Here is a 22,963-nt window from a genome sequence, read left to right as displayed (position 1 = left end):
AAAAAAAAAAAAAAAAAAAAAATCCTTCTAATCATTGACTAGGCAAAGATTTCTTTTAGGCCATAGAAAGCACAAATCACATCTATTAATTGGTCTGTATCAATGTGAAAACATTTGGCTCTTCAAAGACACCATTTAAGCAAAATAAAGAGTCAAGTCACAAACTGGGAGAAAATATTTGCATATCATTTGTCTAAGAAGGGGATTTTATTTAGAATATAGAAGAGCTTCTATATTTAATGAGTCAGCCAAAAACCCAGAGTTCTTGAGTTTCAAGAACATGTGCAATTCAATAATTAAAGTCAGATAAGCCATTTAGAACTAAGCAAACTTTACAAAAGAAGATGTGCAAATAATCTATATATGTATATGTATTATATGTATATGCCATATTATCAGTCATTGGAGGAATGTAATTTACAGTAGCCTCCTACCTGTACCTGCCCACTAGAAAAGCCAAAGGTTTTTAAATGTAGGGATAGGTATAGGCACTCCAACCTATAATCTCAGCTACTTGAGATTGGGAGGGCAGTGTTTTGAGGTCAGCCTGAGAACATTAGTGAGACCCCATGTCAACAAATTCCAGTCATGGAAGTTTATTTCTTCAACTCCACTATGGCAGGAAGGATACATAGAAAAAGCATTGCCGGGGCCAAGCACATGGAAAAATTCAAGATCCTAAATAAAAAGTCTGAGGAATACAGTTCTACTGACAGAGTACTTACACTAGGCCCTGAGTTCAAACCCCAGTGCTACCAGAAAAGACAACCAATGTGGTATGCCCTATACTGGAAAATATAAAGAACAAGTAGAATAAATACCACTTTGGCAAAGCTTATCAGCTCCCAACAAAATTAAAAATACCTTCATCATAAGAGTCAGCTTCTGGACATTATCTCAGGTGAAAATATTCACGGAAAGATCTATCCCCAAAATATTTATAGATAGTTTGCATGCAATAGCCTTAAAACTGGTGACTGACCAAGAATCATCCATAAGGTAAACTGTACAAATAAGCTATTGTTTTCCTGTACACATAAATATCACCCATCAATGAAAAAGAAAACAACTACTAATGCAGTAAAAAATAGATGATACGTACCAAAAGCATAATGCACTACATGAAAGAAGAGAAACAGGAGACAATGTATCATTCTGTTGATATTTTCTATTCTAAAAAACAAAGAAGTTGTGTCGGCAATCTCTCCTAGAGAATGGGGTGAGAGAAGAGGGCTGACAGGGCAGCAGCATGTGTGAACTTAGGGGATAGAACATTCTAGATTACAATTGGGAGGCCAGTTACACAAGTGTGCACATTTTCAAAAACACCATAGGACTTTCAGGTGTAGAATCGATGCCTGGTATTCTATATGAATTAGACCTTAATGAACTGGGGGAAAAAATCATTCTTTTCATTAATTAAATGATATTTGTGTCTTTCTGTCAGCTGAAGTGGCATCCGTTGAGCTTTGGTGTTAAGGATTCTGGGGCCCATTCTCTATCGAGTGCTGGGGCACCAGTCTGGCCTCAAATCAGCTGCAGATGCTCAAGCAAATAAGCCCTCCGTGATGAGCGCTGACAAACGGAACACCGAAAATACTTCTCACATGGCAAAAATAGTCTAGATATTGCAGCCCCTTCAAAATGAAAGAGATGTTTGGTCCCTGGGCTAACCGAAGACCAGACAGGCTGGATGTGGTCAGTAGACACCAAAGCTGGGGCACTTATGCACAGAAGTATTCGCGAAAAAATGATCAAAGGAGCCGGGCACCAGTGGCTCACGCCTGTAATCCTAGCTACTCAGGAGGCTGAGATGTGAGGATTGCAGTTCAACGCCAGCCTAGGCAGAGAAGTCCGTGAGACTGTTATCTCCAATGAACCACTCAGAAAACTGGGAGTTCAAGCCCCACAAATGACAAAAAAAAAATGGTAAAATACCATGATTTCACCTCCAACTCTAAGGGAAAGCTTTGCACTTTTGACCATTATGATATTTGCTACTGGCTCCTCTGAAGATAGTTTGGGTAAGAAAGCTTCTCTCTGTTTACAGTTTGCTCAGAGTTTATATCATTAACGTAAGTAAAATTTTCTTAAACTATTCTGTTTATTGACATTTCCCCCCCCCCCCCGGGTTTGTTTACTAATAGAGATTTTTTCAGTCAGTCATAGGGCTTGAATTCAGGGCCTGGGCGCTGTCCCTGAGCTTTTTTTTGCTCAAGACTAGTGCTCTACCACTTTAAGCCACAGTACCATTTCTAGTTTCCTGGTGGTTCATTGGGGATGACAGAGTCACAGACTTTCCTGCCCTGATTGGCTTTGAATCGCAATCCTCCCATCTCAGCCTCCTAAGTAATAGGACTACAGGCAAGGAGCAACTGCACCTGGCTTGAGTTTGGTTTTCTTATGACTAGTAATTTGACAATTAAAAGTCTGCCTTCGGTCTTATAGATATTCTCCTAGAGAATAGGTGTCATTTCTCTCTGGTTGGCTTTCAGATCTGCCTGCCGTGGTCATCCGTTTTATCTGATGTGCGTTCAGTTGTTCATCTGGTTTGATTTGGCCCAACATCTTTATTATGATTCCAACATGAGAGTCTTCAGTGATTATAGGAAATTATCACCCGTTGTCTCCTTAAATATCATGCTCCCATCCTTCATTTTTTTTACCCCCTAAAATTCTGCTCACATGTGTATTGGGTCTCCTCATTTTCCCATACAGGTCTAGCTTTCTCCTAGCCTTCATGTTCTGTGTCTCTTAAGTTGCATTTCGGGTCTATTTTTCCTGATCTCACTTTCAGTCCGTTAATTCTGTTTGCTATATCTAATCTATTTCGCAATCCAGTAAATTTTTATTTCAATTTATTACATTCCTTTCTCTACAAGTCAGTTTTTCCTTCAAATTTACTTGACCTTTTCTTCCTCTTTTTTTTTTTTTTTTTTTGCCAGTTCTGGGGCTTGGACTCAGGGCCTGAGTACTGTCTCTGGCTTCTTTATGCTCAAGGCTAGCACTCTGCCATAGCACCACTTCTGGCCTTTTCTGTCTATGTGGTGCTGAGGAATCAACCCCAGGGCTTCATCGAGGCAAGCACTCTACCACTAGGCCATATTCCCAGCCCTTGACCTTTTCTTAAGTGTCATTTTCTTCACTCATTTATTTGGCCTTCTCTTTTATCTTTCCAAATCCATTGCGTATTTTCTGATCAATGTCTCTTATTTCTCACACATGAAGTCTGTGTGAGTCAAGCTCTTCAGCAGTCTGACTCATCTATCCCCCCATCCCCAATACATTCTTCTCACTGTGCCTTTCTGCTGGTATTTCTGTAATTTCTTTTTAAAATGTGTTTCTTATTGTCCTTACAAACTTTACCAGCAGGGATTCGTTCATACCTAGGTTGAAGTTGAGTTCCTTTAAAGAGGTTTTACATATGCTTCATCAGTTGCCTGGTGGGGCTGCCAAGGGGAAACCACTGAAATCAATTCTCCACTTGAACTTCAATTTTTATCATGCAGGTAGCAACACATTTACATGTGAGCTGAGGCTGACTCTGATTTCTCAGGGACAAATTCACTTTCCCTCTACCCAATGTCAAAGCCAATTCAGGATGTTTCACACACATGCGGTCCCTTCCTACCATGTGGCTTTGTTTATCCACCCATCCTGGGAGTGCAGTCCACTGACAGGCAGACTATGCAAGTCTCCTATTAGAATGCCCACCTTTATGGGGCTGGGGATATGGCCTAGTGGCAAGAGCGCTTGCCTCGTATACATGAGGCCCTGGGTTCAATTCCCCAGCACCACATATACAGAAAATGGCCAGAAGTGGCGCTGTGACTCAAGTGGCAGGGACAGTGCTCAGGCCCTGAGTCCAAGGCCCAGGACTGGCCAAAAAAAAAAGAATGCCCACCTTTATGGAATGGCAGGCTTTATGTCCTAGCCCTCATGCTTAGGGTCATTGTTATAGGATTCCAGACACTTCTGAGAACCAAAATAGGGGCAACTTATAATTATTTCTAATAACTCTACTTGAAATTGTACTTCAAATAATTATAATTGTATAACCCTAATGATACTTGAAATCATACTACCATTGAGTAGTACTGTTTTAGCCAACTCAGGATGTTGGGTTCACCCTACACATCCCAACACAGATAGCAAAATTTAAGCTAGAACACCACTGGGATTTTCACCTAGCATAGTGGTGTGCATGTGCCTGGGAAAGGGAGATAGAAGGTTCACCATCCAAGGCCAGCAGAGTAACAGCACCAGATCCTAAGTTCATTGTCCAATCCCCAGTACCACCAACACACACACCCACAGACACATGCACACATGCACATATGTTTGCACACACACAAAGGCACAGACACATATGCCTACACATACACACACACATACACACACACACACACACACACACACACACACACACACACACACACACACAGAGGCAGGATCTGGAGATTCTGCAGATCAAGATGGGAATATTCCTGGGCTGGGGATATAGCCTAGTGGCAAGAGTGCCTGCCTCGGATACACGAGGCCCTAGGTTCGATTCTCCAGCACCACATATACAGAAAACGGCCAGAAGTGGCGCTGTGGCTCAAGTGGCAGAGTGCTAGCCTTGAGCGGGAAGAAGCCAGGGACAGTGCTCAGGCCCTGAGTCCAAGGCCCAGGACTGGCCAAAAAAAAAAAAAAAAAGATGGGAATATTCCTGCTTTTGCTACCTTCTGACATCAAGATTCCCCATCTTTCTATATTCCCTTTGTGAATTCTCTAGTTGTTTTTTTTTTTTTTTAACCATTTCAGCAAGCATTTTCATCGGTGTTTATGACAAGGGCTTTTTTTTAAAGCTATTATTGTTGTTTCCATTGGAAGGGTGTGTAGGAGAGCTAATCCAGCGTGTCACCTGAAACACAGGTCTTTTCCCTCATCTTCAAAGGCAATACAAAGACTTGATTTAAGCAGGAATTTTCCATATACAGTGATTGGTCAAGTGAAAACTGGGATTAAAAGCAGATCTTTCACAATCTAAAAGTGGCTCCTTTTTGTTGTGGTTCTATTTCTGATACCTCTCCGAATATTGCTTGTGCCCAGGACAGAAATAAATGTGACCACACACTGCAAAAGTTCATAATATCAGAGGAAATACTGTGCCCAAAACATTTCAGAAATAAAATGAACGAGCTGCCTTCTCTGAGCTAGATAGTTGGAGAAAGAGCCATAAAAGCAGAACTTTAGCAATGTTTTCACCTCTGGTAGAAATGTGAATCTGTGCTTTAACACCGACTGACCTAGTTTTAATTCTTTTATATGAATACTATTCAGAGGTCTTGAGGTTAACTCAGAATTTCAAGGGAGGAAACAAAGTACAGTATCATTATTTAAATATTAAATGCACTAGGTAAATCAGAGAATGGTTTGTAAGAAAAGGGAAGCCTATGACTTCAACATATATAGAGTCTTTCTTTTCCCTTGGCTTCCTTAGTGTAAGATTCAGAAATTGTCCATATTCCTCTAACCATGGGGAAAAATACCAAGTACCGAACAACAAATGCTATCTTACTGTTGATGTTCTATATCGGCTTAAGGAGAAGGGGCCTCTAACTAGGTGCCATCAGGCTAACTACAGGCTTGTGTCTACTTTGGTTATTGGTAAGAGAGGTTTAAATGGCTGTAAATGTTCCTGAAAGGCACCATTTCGGTGAATAATGATAAAGGGCAAGGGCAAAAAGAACTGGATACACATTTTATTGACTTTCTGCCTATGTTTGTGTCCTGGGGCTTGAATTCAGGGCCTAGGCACTGTCCCTGAGCTTTTGTGCTCAAGGCTAGCACTCTACTACTTGAGCCACAGCTCCACTTCTAGCTTTTTTAGTAAGAGTCTCACAGACTTTCCTGCCCGAACTGGCTTTGAACTGCAATCCTCGGATCTCAGCCTCCAGAGTAACTAGGATTACTGGTGTGAGTCACCAGCTCATTTCATTGGCTTTGATAAGCAAATGAAGCACAACAATCATTCAGCCTAGAAGGCACCCATGAATCACGCAATTGGTTTTTAAGTATATAGTCTCTTTAAAAGTAGAGCTGGTTGTTGTTTTTAATTGCTGCTTACCTCTTAGGATCTTACCACCACAGTATCACCTAGAGATGCTCATGTTAATTTACCTGAATAGAGGGGAAAGCTGGAACTATGATTCTGAGCACAAGAGCCATGTAGTTCCTCTGCTGTAGAAACCTCCATGTTGGACAAGTCAACTGAACACAGACTATATCCTGCCTCTTGATTTTCAAGTGTTTATGGAAGCTATTGTGATTAATCAACAAATGATTTGTCTAAGTATTAATATAGTGTTAATGGGAATTTTCAGAGAGAGAAACAATATGCCTCAGTTATGGGCATATTTCTGAATCATGGAAAACAAATCGTAGGTAACTATGGACAATATATAAGAGAAACTAAGAAATATTATAGCTTGCCTATCATCCTAGCTACTCAGGAGGCTGAGATCTGAAGATCACAGTTTGAAGCCAGTGCAGGCAGAAATGTCTGTGAGAACTTTATTTCCAATTAACCAACAAACACCTGGAAGTTGAGATGTGGCTCAAGTGGTAGAGTGCTAGCCTCGAATGAAAAGCTAATAGAGAGAGCCCTGGTCCAGAATTCAAGCTCCAGTACTGGCACAAAAGAGGAAAGAAAGAAAGAAAGGGGGGGGGGGAGGAAGGAAGGAAGGAAGGAAGGAAGGAAGGAAGGAAGGAAGGAAGGAAGGAAGGAAGGAAGGAAGGAAGGAAAGAAGGAAGGATGGAAGGAAGGAAGGAAGGAAGGAAGGAGAGAAATGAAGAAAGAAAGAAGAGAGAGGAAGAGAGAAAGGGAGGGAAGAAGACAAAAAGGGAGGGAGGAAAGGAATGTCATGTCTTGCATGCATTTTTCAAAGCCTAGCTCTCCAAAACCTCAGCAATCCATACAAACTAACAAAAATATGAGAGTTTCATCTGACCTTAAATCTGGAAACAACTTTGTCATCATACTGCCAGGTTCTAAGACCTTTTTCAAAGAATTAAACAGGATAAACAGACAGAGAAGCCAGAAGTTCTCCTCACGTCCTCAGTACAAAGCCCGCAAGAAGTTGTGGGCCATTAGCTGTAACCTCCTAATCTCCCTAGTTTAGTAATCAAGCATTCTTTTTGTTGTTCAACCATTTATTCCTTTAGAAGCTCCGAGCCTCTTTCAAGGATGTCTCTGAGAACGTTAATTACCAGTCTTTGAAGTTGTCTTACCGTTCCCTGCAGTGTTTTTGTTTTCTTGAGGTTTTTTCCCCTTGTCTTTGTTTTTGCTTTGGAGTCTCTCTAAATTCTACTATTGGCTTCCTGTGTCTGTGCTGTTATTCATGAATACCTGAGAAGTTAAGCTAGCAGCTCTCACTGTGGGATGAATCCACTTACTCCTTCTCCTGTGCCATCCAGAATGTTCTCTTCCTTTGTACAAGCAGCTGAATGCAGAATATTACAGCTGAGCTATGCAGTCAGGCTGCCTGGGTTTAGGAAGCAAGCAGTTAAAATAGAATTCAGCTTGGTTCCAGTACTATATAAGTTATATTTCTTATTGCTATATTTTCCATTTTCCTACAGACAAATTCACCAGTATGCTGCTAGGAATGACAAGTATGAGCTGCCAGAAATATCAGAGCCACAGATTAAGGACCTCACTTTTATCCTGCCTTTCATGCACAATTTCACTTCCTGCACTTTTTCTAATTTTTTTTATTATTATCTTTAAGTAGTTGTACAAAGGAGCTGTCATTTAACAATGAAGTTTGAGAATATAATATATCTTGTGGCCAATAATTAATAAAGCAATTACAGGGGGATTACACAAATAATTCATAAGTTTGAAACTGCACATTACTCTAAGTAGCAAAATGAACGAAGTTTCAAGCGTACCTTCTTGATCTTGCCCAGAACACATGCTATACATGCTACCTGTGCAGCAGAGTCTTAGCAGGTGTGTCAGCTATTGGATCCACTGTTGGCTTATCATAGACCTTGCGACTCAATAACCTTATTTTACCTAAAAGTAGTCACAATAAAGAGCTAGAGACATGAAAGGCCCTATCTCCCTATTGTTAAGCACAGTTGAAAGCATGGGCAATAGAATAAGTGAAATAGAAAACAGAGTATCAGGAGTTGGGGATAAAGCAGAGGAATTAGAAGAAAAATTCAAAGGCATGGAAAAAACACTCAGAACCTATCAAAAGGACATTTAAGAATTGGCAGATTCGTGCTAATTGAAAGGAACTCCAAGATATGGAAACAAGAGATTTGTTTTTTATTTTGTTTTAATGTACTGTATGAAGTTATTTCTTTTTTATTTCATTCCCCCCCCCTTTGGTTTACCCCCTGTTGTCACTGGTTTTGTTTTGGGGGGGTGTTTTCTGTACTCTGTGTTTTTTATATGTGTTTATCTGATTTGGAGAAGGGAAGAGGCATAACAAAATAGTGAAACCAAAGGACAAAAGGTGAACCAATGCAACAGGGATAATCACAAGACACTATGTGGGAAATGAACTTTATAACTTGGAGGTAAGGGGATTCAGGGGAGGGAAAGTGGGAGGAAGTAACACTATGTAGCAAGAAATGTACTTACTACCTTACCTCTGTAACTGTAACCTTTACAATAAAGTTAAATTAAAAACAAAAAGAATTTGCAGATTCAGCCAGAAGATCAAATCTACACATAATTGGGATAGATGCAGGATAAGAATCAAAACTAAAGGTAGAAAACTTATTTAACAAAATAACAACAGAAAACTTTCCTAATCTCAAGCGAGAGAATCCCATCCACCTGACAGAGGCTTACAGAGTTCTTAGCAGACAGGATCTGAGAAGAAATACCTCTAGACGCATTATAGTGAAAAGCTTGGACTTAAATAAAACAAGGAATTATTATAAATGTAGCAGAATAAAAAAAGGAGCTTTATTACTATGGAAAGAAGATTAGAATAACTGCAGGTCTCTCCACACAAACTCTCAATGCAAGGAGAGCCTGGAGTAGTATAATTCAAACTCTGAATGACAATTGCCAACCCAAACTGATGTACCCAGGAAGCTAATATTCACAAGTCAAGGCCACACTAAAACCTTTCATAACAAACAAAAAGCATGCAATCTGAAGAAAACAAAGTCAAAGAAATTGAGCATTGAACAAAAATCAGTAGAAGACTAGTAAACACAAGAAGAGGAAAGGAGCCATGATACAGGACAACAACAAAAGAGCAGGAAAGATGATATAATTCTCCATCATAATGTTAAGCACCAATTGGCTCAACTCCCTAACCAAAAGTCATAGCGTAGCAGACTGGATCAAAAGACAAAATCCAACTTATTGTTGCCTTCCTATCCAAGGAGCTCAAGAAATCAACCCACCCCAAGCCAATAAACCAATCAATAAATGGGGAGCTAAGGAGAGACTTCTCAGAAGAGGTAAGAATGGCAAAAAAAAAAAAAAAAAAAAAACACACACACACACACACACACACAAGAGAAAATGCTCATCGTCCCTGGCCATAAAGGAAATGAAAATCAAAACAACTCTGAGATTCCATCTTATTCCAATTAGATTGATCAACAAAGTGAATTTCAAGAACTAATGTTGGTGGTGATCTGGGAGAAAAAGAATTCTATTGCACTGTTGATGGGAATGTAACCTAGTACAATCACTCTGGAAAGCAGTCCGGAGGTTCCTCAGAAAAAAAAACTAAACATAGAGCTTCCCTACAACTCAGCCATATGGCTCCTGGGCATTTATTCTGAACAGAATGAGCTAGGATCTCAAAAGGACACCTGCACATTCGTGTTCATTGCTTCACTCTTCACAATAGCTGAGATATGGAAACAACCTAGATGCCCCACAGATCCAAAAACATGGTACCTATACACAATGCAATTGTACACAGCCATTAGAAGGAATTATGTTATTTTCAGGGGGCTATATGGACCTAGAACAAATCATATTAAGTCAGGTAAGCCTAGCTCAGATAGACAAATGCCGCATGTTTTCTTTCATATGCAGATCCTGGATCTAAACTAGACGGAGACATGACAAATTGCACAGGTCTCTAGGCATCCACACACAGTGAGACCAAAGGAGGAAACGCTTAGGAATGCAAAGGTGCAAGGCCCGTGTGCATCTGATCACGCAAAATAACATTCATTGAAATGAACCCCAGAAAATGGAATCAAGAGGTCCTTTTTAATTGTTGCTGTTTTTGTTTTATTTTCTCTTGGTCTTCTTTTATCATTTATATGTTTGGGGGAGGGTAAGGGAGGCACAGAAATGGAGGGACCAAGAGTAAACAAATGCAGCAGTGGTATTCACTGGACATGATGTGGAAAATGAACTATACAACTTGTGGGTGGGGCTGAGAGGGAAAGAATGGGAAAGAGAGAGGGAAGGGGTGATACTGTCCCAAAAGAAATGTACTCACTACCTGACTTAATGCCTCTGGACAGCAGCTTTAAAATAATAATAAAAAATATAAAAGGAAAAGAATATTCACAAAGGACAAGGGTAGTTTCCTGCAAGTTATTATAAATATCCTGTTAACTATTGTTATCTACAACTGGTTTATAAATTAAGTTTTATTACAGACATATATATATATATATGTGATAAAAACACCACATGTATTGGATTTGGTGTTATTTGCAAGTTTGGGGATCCACTGGGAGTTTTGCAAGTACAAGGGATTATTCTATACCCATTTTCCTTAGAACAAGAAACTTCCTGAGAGTCTCTAGCCCCATTTCCTGCATGGAGAGAAGAAAATTTTCCTCTCTCTGTTCCTTTCTCCCTAATTCAACTTGTATGAAAATAAATCCTTGCTAAACCTTACATTTAAAAAAAATCTTTCTGGAGTCTAGAATTTTTTTAAATCCTAGGATATACCTGGTATAGAAAAGTAATCATTGCTTAGAAAAGCACAGGGAGATTATCTAGAGGTGAAATGGTTTCTTATTCAAACTTGCAAAACCTGCTGTGCTAGTCCTACGTGTTATATGCTTTCCAAGACAGCTGGCAGCTCTAATTAAAGAACATTCTGGATTTGGCCAGAATGCATTACCCTGCCCCTGGTTCTTTCCGCCATTAGCTTTGGTTCTGTGTGATTTTTTAACCATTCAAGTAGAAGCTTTCAGTAATCCAGAATCTCTCATTTCATTGTAATCTCGCTATCCTTCTAGAAGAGGCGACTTAAACTGTTCCAAAGTCTGTCTGCTGTAGAACAGTAGCAAAGCTTCTCATGGGATACAGGGGAAACACTTCCCGTGGGCCCTGCTCCCTCCCCTAGATCACAGGGGATTCTCCCTGTTAACAGTGAAACCGGCTGGACCAAATCCATGCAGAAAAGTGGTTCAGGCTGGGGACAGGGGTATTAAAATCAGGGAGCAACCAAGCTCTCTGACCAGAGTGCAAAGCTCCGGAGCCGCAGCAGAGCACCACAGTCCCTGAGCACTGAGGAGACAGAGGGAAGGCTATGACAAGGTGAACGTATGGAAGCATATGGAGCCAGACAGACAGAAAGAGGAAAATACGGGGAGTAGAGGCCAAAGCAGAATCCCTGATTCTAGGACCTAAAGTGCCAGTCTTCAGGAAGAGACTGAGCGCAGCTCCTCAAAGGGAGATGGTTTGGAAACGGAGATAATATGACAATAGAGGAGTTCTGGCCCAACATGAGGAAAACAAAAACAGAAAACCTCATCAATCTCTCATCAACTCATCTAGGTGAGGCAGCAAACTGTGCTTTTGCCATAAAGATCGTGCCCTAAAGTCAGCCCCACTCTAGATTTGTTTTGCAAACAAATAAACAAAACTCTAAATACAACTCTAAATACTGACACTGGTGATTCTCGTGCCTGTAATTCCAGCTACTGGGAAGACAGAAATGGGAGAATCACAGTTTGAGGCCAGGCTAGGCAGAAAAGTCCCTAGGATTACATCCCCACCCCCACCCCCACCCCCTAATAAACAAAGCAACTAAATCCAAGTCTGGCCAAGACCACAGAAGAAACACTTTGGCAACTGGGTACTACGAGAAAACGTATTATACCTTCTGCCAGGTCTGCTCCTGAAAATCATGGAAATAAAGTCAACATCGTTTCAAGGTTAAACTAGCAACAAGAAAACAAAAGAACACAAAACAAATTTGAGACAGCCAATGAAACATATATATATATATATATCTATATATATCTATATATATATATATATCTTTTCACTTTTTAAAAAGTCTTTAGAAAATAATAGAATCTGGACAATGATTTATTTTTGATTCTTGGCATTACATTTAAAAATTCATTAGACACACAAGACAAAACAAAAGCATAGATAAGATGAAAAGGCAAGTTCAAGGTGAAAGGATGAAAATAGTTCTTTGAAAAATGGGTGCTCAAAGCGGGGTAGAGTGGCCATGCTTACATCAAACTAAAGTCAGTCAGAAGAAAACAAAATGGTCACTGTATATTAATAAAGGGCATGATCTCTGACAAGAAATAATTGCACATCCAGGTTCATTAAACAAACCCTTCTTGGGCTCTTTGAAAAAATAATATTTTATTTGATCTTGGTTTTGTGTATTTTTATTTGGTGTGCGGTTTGTCTATTTTTTTTTGTCAGTCATGGGACTTGAACTCAGAGCCTGGGCACTGTCCCTGAGCTCTTTGTCTCAAGGCTTGTGCTCTATCAGTGTGAGCCACAGCATCACTTCTAGTTCTGGTGGCTAATTGGAGACAAGAGTCTCACAGCCTTTCCTGCTCAGGCTGGCTTCCCAATCCATAGTTCTCTGCCTCCTGAGTAGCTAGGGTTGCAGGCATGAACCACCACCAGAGCCCATTGGTTCATTTGGTTTAGGTTTTGTGTGTTTTGATAGGAGCTGAGGAGAGGATTTGTGAGACCCTCTCACTGAAAGGGTCCTTTGTGATGCACAGTTTTGAGTGTCAGGAGATGATTATATAAGATGTTACACTATGCAGCTCCACTCCCACAATGCAAAGTGTATAAACATGAGGCCTAAATTAAAGGTCTCTCCTCAAAGTTGATTTAAGGACAGCCAAGCATAGTACTGTGTACATAGCATTGAAGGGACTGTCATTTTGCTGAGCTAACAGCCTTGCTGTCAAGATTTGATGCCCCTTTGTCTAGCCTGAGGGACACGTGCCAGTGCTTTTGGGTGATCATGAGGTAAGGAGTTAGGATGGCAGGGGTGGATCTAAAGAAGGCCAGATCTATCTATAGTGGCTATGACCACCTCAGACCCTGTTTTTGTTGTTGTTGTTGTTGTTTTGGCCAGTCCTGGGCCTTGGACTCAGGGCTTGAGCACCATCCCTGGCTTCTTCCCACTCAAGGCTAGCACTCTGCCACCTGAGCCGCAGCGCCCCTTCTGGCCGTTTTCCATATATGTGGTGCTGGGGAATCGAACCTAGGGCCTCGTGTATCCGAGGCAGGCACTCTTGCCACTAGGCTATATTCCCAGCCCCACAGACCCTGTTTTAGCTGCCTGTTTCAGAAGTACTTATACATGAAATTCTATATTGGCTAGGATTGGCTTTTAATTATTCTAGCAAAAAGAAATAGGAAAGGAGCTAGATCATACATGAATTGCAAGCTGCTGGCTATCTGTGAAATTTAGACAGGAATGAATGAAGTGAGTTTGCTGTTTACTCCAGTTTGTAACTGAACTCTTTCCCCGCCGCCCCCCAATCAGGGTTTCAACTCAGCTTGTTTGCTAGGCTGGTGCCCTACCACCTGAGCCGTGTCTCTAGCTATGCTTTTTGCTGGCTATTTTAAAAGATGGAATCTTGCAGACCTTCTGCCCCAGCTTGAGTCGTTTGGCTTTACAGGTGTGAGCCATGAGCACCCAGCCAACACTGTGGTTTTGACTCTCAGATACAAAGTTCAAAGCAAAGTGAAGGTACTGCTATGTCTCCAGAGTTTGGAGCAGGTTTATCCCAGTTCCCCTTCATCGGTCCTTCACCTGTGAGCTTCCTGTCTGGCACACACAGCCTGACTTAGATTCTTAGGTTTTCTCTGCTGTGACTGTTGGGACAAGGCAAGGGCAATCCAGCCCGGGAAGCGTCTTCCGGCTGGTGTTTGGCCTCAGTTCAAAATGCAGCCTCTAGCACCATTCCCTCAGAACTCTAAGAAAACTGGCCCTTTGAATTCAATTTCGCTGGGATCCTTGTGATTCTGCGCTGTCTGCAAAGCCCTGGAGGGCAGACAGTCACCAGCACGGGCCAACCCAGCTGCTGCGGGAGGCAGGTCAGGCCCCAGGATGGTGGGCCAGCTGAATCAGGGGAAGGTATTGTGAAGATAATGAAAAGTGACGCATACTCCTGAGCTAAGGGCAATTATCCAGCATAATAAAAACGCTAAAAAATTTGAGAAAGTGGGATTAAGTGTTGGAGCCAGGTCCCTAAGAGAACATAACAAGGACCATAGATACAGTGGGAAAACTCATTTCAGAAAGAGATCGGGTTTTTTTTTTTCCTGTACATTGTTGGGAAGAAAGAAATAAATGGAAGGATCTACAGAGACAAACTGAGTTAGACATGAAGGGGGGATACTGGGGTGGGGAATCTTTACATAGGAATAGAGAGAGAAAGGAAAGGGGTTTGTGGCTAGAATAACAAACACGTCCGTGATGTCAAGGCTCGTCCATTACTTTGGTGATGACCCAGAGGCTGAGCTGGGCCAAAAGAGGGGGGAAAAAAAAAGAAGAGCCAGAAAAGTGCCCAAATTCCATGTGTTCCTCTAAGTACTACTGAATCCTGAGCAGACAGCAGGAAGGAGCAAGCTGGGGTCCCCTGGCAAAATCCATTCCTGCTGTTATAGGAAAGTGCAGGAGAGCTGAGGAAGTTCCTAAAGGGATGTTCGAAAGGCAGAGGTGGTTTGACAGAAGGCCATCAACCAGGGAAGTTCAAGTTCAGAGCCATAAGACTTTCTGAATCCCCTCCCCCACCCTCCTTCCCTCATCCCCCACCTGGAAGAGGCTCCTGAACCATCTGCTTCTGGGTTTAAATTGGAGGAATTGTTCTAGAAAAGCCTGAGAGTCGTGAAGAATTCCTATGGCATGTATATGTATTCCAGCCTTAGTTATGGAAACTTTTTTGTCCTCTAACCATGGATCCAATAACTTCTGTGTCTATGTAATAATGATTGCTCTGCATTTTCACTGGGAAAAAGTATGACCAGCCCATTCAGTTATTCTTTAAAGGTTATTAACTGTATTAATATTTGCTAGGAATTAAATTCTGGAGTAGGTATCTTCTCCAGTATTTACACTTACTGATAATTAAGAACACACAACTCAAGAATGCCCTTTGCTGTTTTGATAGATACATTTTCATTATAGTCATAAAAGAATAAGCTATCCAAAGAGAATTAATGTTTCCTGGAGTATTTTCTCACTGACATTAAAACAATATTAGATCTGATTAAAGCCCAATAAATACATTTCTGTTTCCAAATGTGTCTTCTTCATCCTTAGGGTATGTGGATATTTACTACTATGCCTTGATAATTCTTACAGATTCGGGAATAAATTTTATGATGGTCTACCACAATAAAGGCATGGTAACCCCCGCAAATATCTTACAGGGACTAATTCCAGCTCCTTGTATTGACACCCTTGAGTTATTCTAAGTATATTTTACTGGTTTGTTTGGATAGCAAAACAAGATTTTGAAGGGAAAAAAAATTGATGAACCAAGATGTGAAAAATAAATGCCAAGTGACACTTTAGTCTAAGCAAGGCCTCAATGCAATCAGGCCCCAAGAGTCAAAGAACATGAAACTGGGAGTGAATGATGGGCCTAGAGATCCCAGGCAAGAATGTATGGCTTTCAGGTTCCAGGTGTATCTAATAAATGGGTAAGAACAGAGAGAGGGCCCTGAGGTCCATTTGTTGGCGATTCTGTGTGTGGATACTTCCTTGGCCCACATGCGTCTCGTGTTTGTGTCTCCTTTAGGGAAGAGCTCAATGAACACAATGGAAAGAGCTTTCGGTAGCCTCATCTTTGATTCTGGCACATCATCACTTCAGTACACACCAGCCACTGAAAGTGCCACTGAGGATCATATGTGGCACTTCAGAAGCATTAGAATCAAGGTGTTGGCAGGGTTGTTGCTGCTGCTGTTGTTGAGTGACTGAACTATTTCAGGGGTTGTTTGAGCAAATGGCTTTCTTGGCTTGCTCCTGGTCCCCCCTGGATTTGGCCCTCACGATGGAGCAGATGGCCTGCTGGAAGTTGTTGCTGACTACCACGTAGAGTAACAGGTTACCAAAGGTGTTCAGGGCAGCTAAGGGTCTAGAAATGATGTAAGCTTCGTGGATGTTATTCTCCATGGAACAGCTGAGAGAGAGCAGACGAGATTCGATCCGAATGACCCTCAAGATGTGGAAGGGTAAGAAACAGACGTAGAACACGACGAGTAGCAGAATGGTCAACTTGCGAGCTTTCTGCTTCAGGCAGCTGTGGGTCTGCAGTCCGTTCGCCAGGGTGTTAAGGATGGTGCTGTAGCAAAGGGTCACAATCACCAAGGGGAGGCAGAAGGTGGTGGCTGTCAAAATCAGGTTGTACCATTTGATGGTCGTGAGGTCATCTGAGCTGGTGAGGTCGAGGCAGGCGGATCGATTAGTCCTGGTGGTAGATGTAATCAGGAAGGTGATGGGGATCACCGCCACCAGCGAAATGATCCACACGACACCGCAGGCGAGGACCGTCCACCGGGTTTTGTGAATGGAAAAGCAGCGCAGGGGGTGAATGATGACCAGGTAACGGAAGATACTGAAACAGGTGAGGAAGAGGATGCTACTGTACAGGTTGAAATGGAAGCCGAAGCGGACGAACTTGCACATGAAATCCCCAAAGATCCAGTTCTCCCCACTGGCGTAGTAGTGAATCAGGAAAGGGAGGCTGGTGAGGTACAGCAGGTCTGTCCAGGCCAGGTTCAGCATAATGATGGTGCTGCTTTTCCAGGGCCGCATTTTGAAGATGTAAGTGGAAATCGCCACGATGTTTCCTGGGAAGGCCACGAGGAAGATAATGCTGTAAATCACAGGAAGGTAGTGCGTGCTGAACGACATTTTCTCATCAGAGCAGTTGCCCAACGCAGTGGCATAATCGGAAGCATTTACTAAGCCAGCCAGTGGTTTGTTTGGGGCTGCTTCCTCTTGCAAAGCCAGATGGTTCAATTTGGCTATCCGAGTCCAGTGAGAGCTAGCCAGCTGATAGAAGACAGAAAACATTCATGACCGGGGAATCAATACAGGGTGGGTTTTTAAGTGAAAATTGCTTTAGCATCCTAAACTTACCCCCTCTTTCTCTCCAATCTTTAAAGAGACCCTGCAGAGAAGAGGTGGAATTTCTACAAAAAATGTCTCTGTGGTGTTACTCAACATCCAATGATAGTAGACACAAGTTCAGTCACCATGAGAATTAGAAGGAGCTGCGTGCTGGGGGCTCACACCTGGAATCCTACTTACTCAGGAGGTTGAGATCTGAAGATCATGGTTCAAAGCCAGTCTGGCCAGAATAGTTGGTGAGGTTCCAATTAACCAGTAAAAAGCTGGAAATACAGATGTGGCCCAAGTTGTAGAGCACCAACCTTGAGGAAAACAGCTAAATGACAAGCCCAGTGCCCATGGCTCCTGCGTGTAATCCTAGCTACTCAGGAGGCTGAAATCTGAGGGCGGGGATTCAAAGCCAAGGAAGAAACGTGCCCCTGAGACTCTTATCTCCAATAAACCATTCAAAAAATAGAAGTGGCACTGTGGCTCCAGTGGTAGAGCGTGAGCCTTGAGCACAAAGAGGGTCAGGGACAGTGCTGAGGCCCCGAGTTCAAGCCTCAGGGTTAGCATCAGACCATAACAAAGGAAGAATGAGAAGTGGGTGAGGTAGAGTCATAAGCGTCTATGGAACACAATTTGTCACCTCTGCTGTTCAGCATGTCACCAGGCACCACTGTCACCATCACAATGACATTCTCAATGACAAACATCTTCCAAGAATCAGGTTCCACGCAGGCCCCTGTTCTGCTGCACCTCAGCTCCACAAAGCTGTTGCTTATGCTCTCTGTTTCACAGAAGAAACTAAGGCAGAGAAAAGTTTTACAGCTGCCCCTGATAACTCATTCGGTGGCTAAGCTGGGGTCCCAACGCTTTCCTTTTTGCCCTGCGTGGTCTCTCTGCACCATCTGTATTCTGATGACGTCCACCAATATGACCATGAGTCACTGGGTGACCCAGAAGCATGTAGGCCTGGACACGGTGAACTTATTCTAATGGGCATTCCAGGCATGACGACGTGTAATAGGTTCAACATGTCGTAGATCAGATTTCAAACGTCAGCTCTTCGCATCCACTTGGTGGATCATGTTTGGGTGGGTCCTCACAGCGGAAGAGCCCGGCTCTCCAGGCAGGTGAAGGGCATGAGCATGGGTTTAGTTACTTCGTAACTGAGGGCAACCCTAAGCAGGGGGGTGGTGTCCCATTTCCAGGCCCGGAAGAAAGCAATTTTAACTTCCTTCCTCAAGGTCTCTACTAAAGCTCAGACAGTGCATTTCTGCAGCGAGTAAAGATTATTTAAAAGGAAAGTAGCTTATAATTAGCCACTTATTTGGATGTTAATAGCTGTTGATAAAATATATTCGCTTACACATTTATAGGGCAGCCAGTGTGTATTAATTAGGCACTCTACCAAGTCCTAGAGATATAAAATGAACAACACACACAGATGTATAGGCCACTGTCAAGGGCTACAGGGGAGATGGACACAAAATATCATTTTCACAAAATATATGACCCTACCCCATGGAAGCAAGATAAACATTTAGTGAATATACTACGTTCTCAGTAAGGATTGGGTAGCTGTTAACAAGTAAGTCTTTGGTAGATGAATATTACAAAGATACTGAGAGCTAAACAAAGTAGTTATCTAAGGTCATTGAGGATGGAACACCTAAGCTAAACTTAAGAGGAACAAACTTCTAATTGAGGAAGGGACAAGGATGTTTTAGGCAATAGGGAACAGCATGTGCAAAGGCACTGAGACATGGCAGTCGGTCTAGGACTGATGTATTCCAACATGTCTCCTATTACATAAAGCAGTATTAGGAAATGAAGCTGAAAAGAAAAACAAAATATTAATGGAAAAAATAATCATGCTTCCTGTGTACAGAGGCATTTATACTTGTAAGACATTATGCCATGGTCTTACACATATAAATTCACTTATATCTCACAATGACCAAAATGGTAGTACTACTGGAGGCCAATTTTCAGATTAGGACATTGAGGCAAGGAGAATGCGGTGATGTGTTCCAGGTCACACTGCTTGACCGTGCTGGACCAGGATGCTGACCGAGGTGGGCTGATTGCGGGACTGGGCACTTCACACCGTGGCTAGGCAAGGAGGAAATCCTGTGCTCAGGAATAGCCATGGCAAGTTAGAGGTCACAGAAGAAGAGCTCAGTGAGGCAAACACGGTGACCGTGTGAGGCCAACATTCCCCATCCTGACTTCTCTGAGTTAAGAGAGGATTTCATGATTTCAATAACCATGGAAGGGGTGCCATCGACCAAGACGCACTATTCTCATAAATCAATATGATAAATTAAAACCTCTTTGTACAACTATGTAAAGATAATTTTTTACATTAATGATTAATTAAATAACAGTAAGCTTGGCATTTTAGAAGGGCTTTGGACTCCTGGTTCCTGGTAAGTGCTATGCCACCGTTTGCTGTTGTTAGCATATGATACAAAATCTACACCATTGGGCATTTCCTTGGAGTCACATGGAAGCATACTTGAGGCTAACCCCAAACTAATGAATCACACATCAGTAGAACCTTCTTCTCTTGGCTGGTCTTAAAAATACATTCTTCCAATGGCCTATACTCTGAACTCAGGCAACAACAAATGCTGGAGGGGATGCGGGGAAAGAGGAACCCTTCTCCATTGTTGGTGGGAGTGCAAATTAGTACAACCACTTTGGAGAACAGTATGGAGGTTTCTCAAAAAGCTCAATATAGACCTACCCTATGACCCAGCCATACCACTCCTAGGCATCTATCCTAAACAGCAAACCCCAAGATATCAAAAAGACATTTGTACTTCCATGTTTATCACGGCACAATTCACAATAGCCAAAATATGGAAACAACCCAGATGCCCCTCCACAGACGAATGGATCCAAAAAATATGGCACTTATACACAATGGAATACTACATAGCAATTAGGAATGGTGAAATATTGTTATTTGCAGGGAAATGGTCAGAACTTGAACAAATAATGTTGAGCGAGACAAGCCTAGAACACAGAAAACAAAGGGGCATGATCTCCCTGATATATGACTGTTAACAAAGGGAGACGGAGAGTCAGTAGAGACCAAGTCTGAAACCAAAAACTGCTTGTCAAATAGTATTCCCCACAGGATTGGGGCAGCGACCCAACAGTATGTAACTAAAACCAAACAATTACTCAACATATAAAGGTCAAAAATTGACCTCTCAGGGGAATACAATAGCTCAAAAGCTAGGTATGTGCGTTCATATAAGACTATTGTCGACACATGGTCTAATATCGACATTACATTTAAAGCCCTAGGCGAACTTTCTTGGGCATGGCCACGTGGCTACTGTTTATGTTCGTTTTTTTTTTTTTTTTTTTTTTTTTTTGGCCAGTCCTGGGCCTTGGACTCAGGGCCTGAGCACTGTCCCTGGCTTCTTCCCGCTCAAGGCTAGCACTCCGCCACTTGAGCCACAGCGCCGCTTCTGGCCGTTTTCTGTATATGTGGTGCTAGGGAATCGAACCTAGGGCCTCGTGTATCCGAGGCAGGCACTCTTGCCACTAGGCTATATCCCCAGCCCCCCTGTTTATGTTCTTGATACATTGTATATTGTATATATGTCTACCTGACCTAGAGAAGAGATAGAAAAACAGGGCATAAGATATCACAAGAAATGTACACATTGCCCTACTATGTAACTGTACCCTTTTTGCACAACACTTTGTCAAAAAATTTGAGTTCAATTAATAAACAAATAAATTTAATTTAAAAAATACATTCTTCCAGATCTCACAGAGGCCCAGGGTGAGATTGGAATGCCTTTAGAGATGTGTGGCTTTTGTTCTGTGTGTAGGGGAGAAGCAGAGCCAAGGGACCGGGCTCCCCTTGGAGGCTGTTGAAATCCTTCCAGAAGAGACCGGGGTTCCCTAGGCCCTGTAGGAACGTGAGCATTTCTCCTGTCCAGTTAACGCAAGCCAACCAGAAAGGCTCCTCACAGAACCGTCACTGCTCCCAGTGAAAGGGGCAGAGGAGAGGAGTCGGGCCCTATGGGTCACCAGCGGAGCTCTGAGGCCAGGAGGTCAGGGCTAGCAGCTTCTTCCCTGACTTAAACCTCAGAGAGAATGGGGAGACCACAGAGTCCCTGATGTCCCAGCTGCCCAAACTGAGCTCTCAAGATACCCAGCAGTCACCAAGCTGCTGGTGTCATTTTCTACAGCAAAGATGTAAAGGTTTTCTACTAAAGATTACCTCTGATAATTAAATAACCCTTCAATTGCTTTAGTGGCAATCTTTACATCTTTGCTGTAGAAGATGAGAGAAAGACTAGAGAGAAAGATTACTTTAATAGCAATCTTTACATCTTCTAGAATCTTCTTAGAAGATATTATTCTAATTGAGATATGGCACAACAGAAAAGTAAGGAGGGCAGAAGAGAGATTTGCAAGTCTAAACTGCTTGTCTGTTGACTCCTTGAAAGCAAGTCACCTCATACCTATTGCAGGGATGATACACAGAAGGCTGTAATAAATACTTGCATTATTAATAAATTCATTAAAGATAAACCAGTAATATCAGCAAAAACCTTGCCTGAGCTGAAGGGCTTGGAAGAAAAAACAAATCCACAAAAGTAAAAGCAATGCTTGGTTCTTCAATGACTTAAAGTAAGGAACAAAACTACAATCCTGTCTTTGCCAAATAAAGCCATGTTATGGAGATATGTTAAGCAAGAAGTCCTATCAGGAAAAGGCAAGTTGTAGGTAGAAACAGCCAACTTGCAGTGTAACAGAACAAAGACCAGGAATATAGAACATGTATTTCCAGAGAAGGGGTTGTCCAGCAGAAAGGGGAACTGACAAGTGGAGAGAGGAAAGGTGGGTGAATGTAGTCATAATATTCAAGGTACATCTGTGAAAATGGAACCAGGTAGGGACAAGTAGAGGTGGGAGAGATGGGGGAGAATGATGGAAGGCATGACGCTGATCAAGACATTGTGTCCTTCTAAACTGACAAGATGAAATGAACCCTCTTTGTGCAACTACTTAAAGACTTTTTAGAAAAATCAAAAAGAAAGGAAACATGGTTTCAAGACCACTTCCTTTCCCATGCCCACCAATGAGCCTCACAGATGGAGACGCTGAGATTCCATGATAAACAGTTGGATCAGAAATGACACCCCTGCAGGGGACGGGGTACCCAGCATGTCCACCCTTTCCACAGGATTTCTGAAGACAGATTTTTTGGTAGGGCATCCAGAATCTTTGCGTAATCTAGCCTCATTCTTGCAGACACCCCAGCTTCCCACTCACCTTGGGCATTTCCAGTGCTGTTCCGATGTCAGATCCACAGCTCTCTCCCACGGGAGAGATGGAGAGGGGAATGCTCAGAACGTTGTCTCAGTCGCCTTCTCCAGCAGCTCCTGTGCTCTCCACAGCTGGGGTCATTGCTGGTTGCCCAGAAGAATCTTTCCAGAGAACCTATCGTAGACATTCATCCTGCTTATCTAGTCGACATAGTTGCAAATGAACTTGATGTCCTACCAGAGCCACTCTTAACCTAGAAAATCCATACTGTGGGTACTGTTCTCCCTGACCAGAAAAGAACATTTCTCTCCCTGACCATACCT

At 42.3% G+C, this 22,963-nt stretch overlaps 1 protein-coding gene across 2 annotated transcripts; it reads right to left on the bottom strand.

Annotated features, from left to right (window-relative positions):
- Positions 1-1,393: 1,393 nt before the first annotated feature.
- On the bottom strand, positions 1,394-22,689 carry Oxgr1 (oxoglutarate receptor 1). Of its 2 annotated transcripts, XR_007210310.1 has the most exons (3): positions 15,756-17,565; positions 15,332-15,334; positions 1,394-1,408 (listed from the first exon to the last, which is right to left on the bottom strand). XR_007210310.1 is itself a non-coding variant. In XM_048341170.1 (2 exons), exons 1-2 carry the CDS (start codon positions 22,653-22,655, stop codon positions 16,206-16,208), a joined length of 1,080 nt encoding a protein of 359 aa, XP_048197127.1. In that variant the 5' UTR covers positions 22,656-22,689; the 3' UTR covers positions 15,139-16,205. The 2 variants fall into 2 exon arrangements, 1 of the variants encoding a protein (XP_048197127.1); XM_048341170.1 differs by lacking the exon at positions 1,394-1,408 and adding an exon at positions 22,647-22,689 and having other exon boundaries at positions 15,139-17,276.
- Positions 22,690-22,963: the final 274 nt, after the last annotated feature.

This window comes from Perognathus longimembris, chromosome 3 (genome assembly GCF_023159225.1).
Source record: "Perognathus longimembris pacificus isolate PPM17 chromosome 3, ASM2315922v1, whole genome shotgun sequence".
Lineage (NCBI taxonomy): Eukaryota > Metazoa > Chordata > Mammalia > Rodentia > Heteromyidae > Perognathus > Perognathus longimembris.
This window is presented reverse-complemented; position numbering and strand designations above follow the sequence as displayed.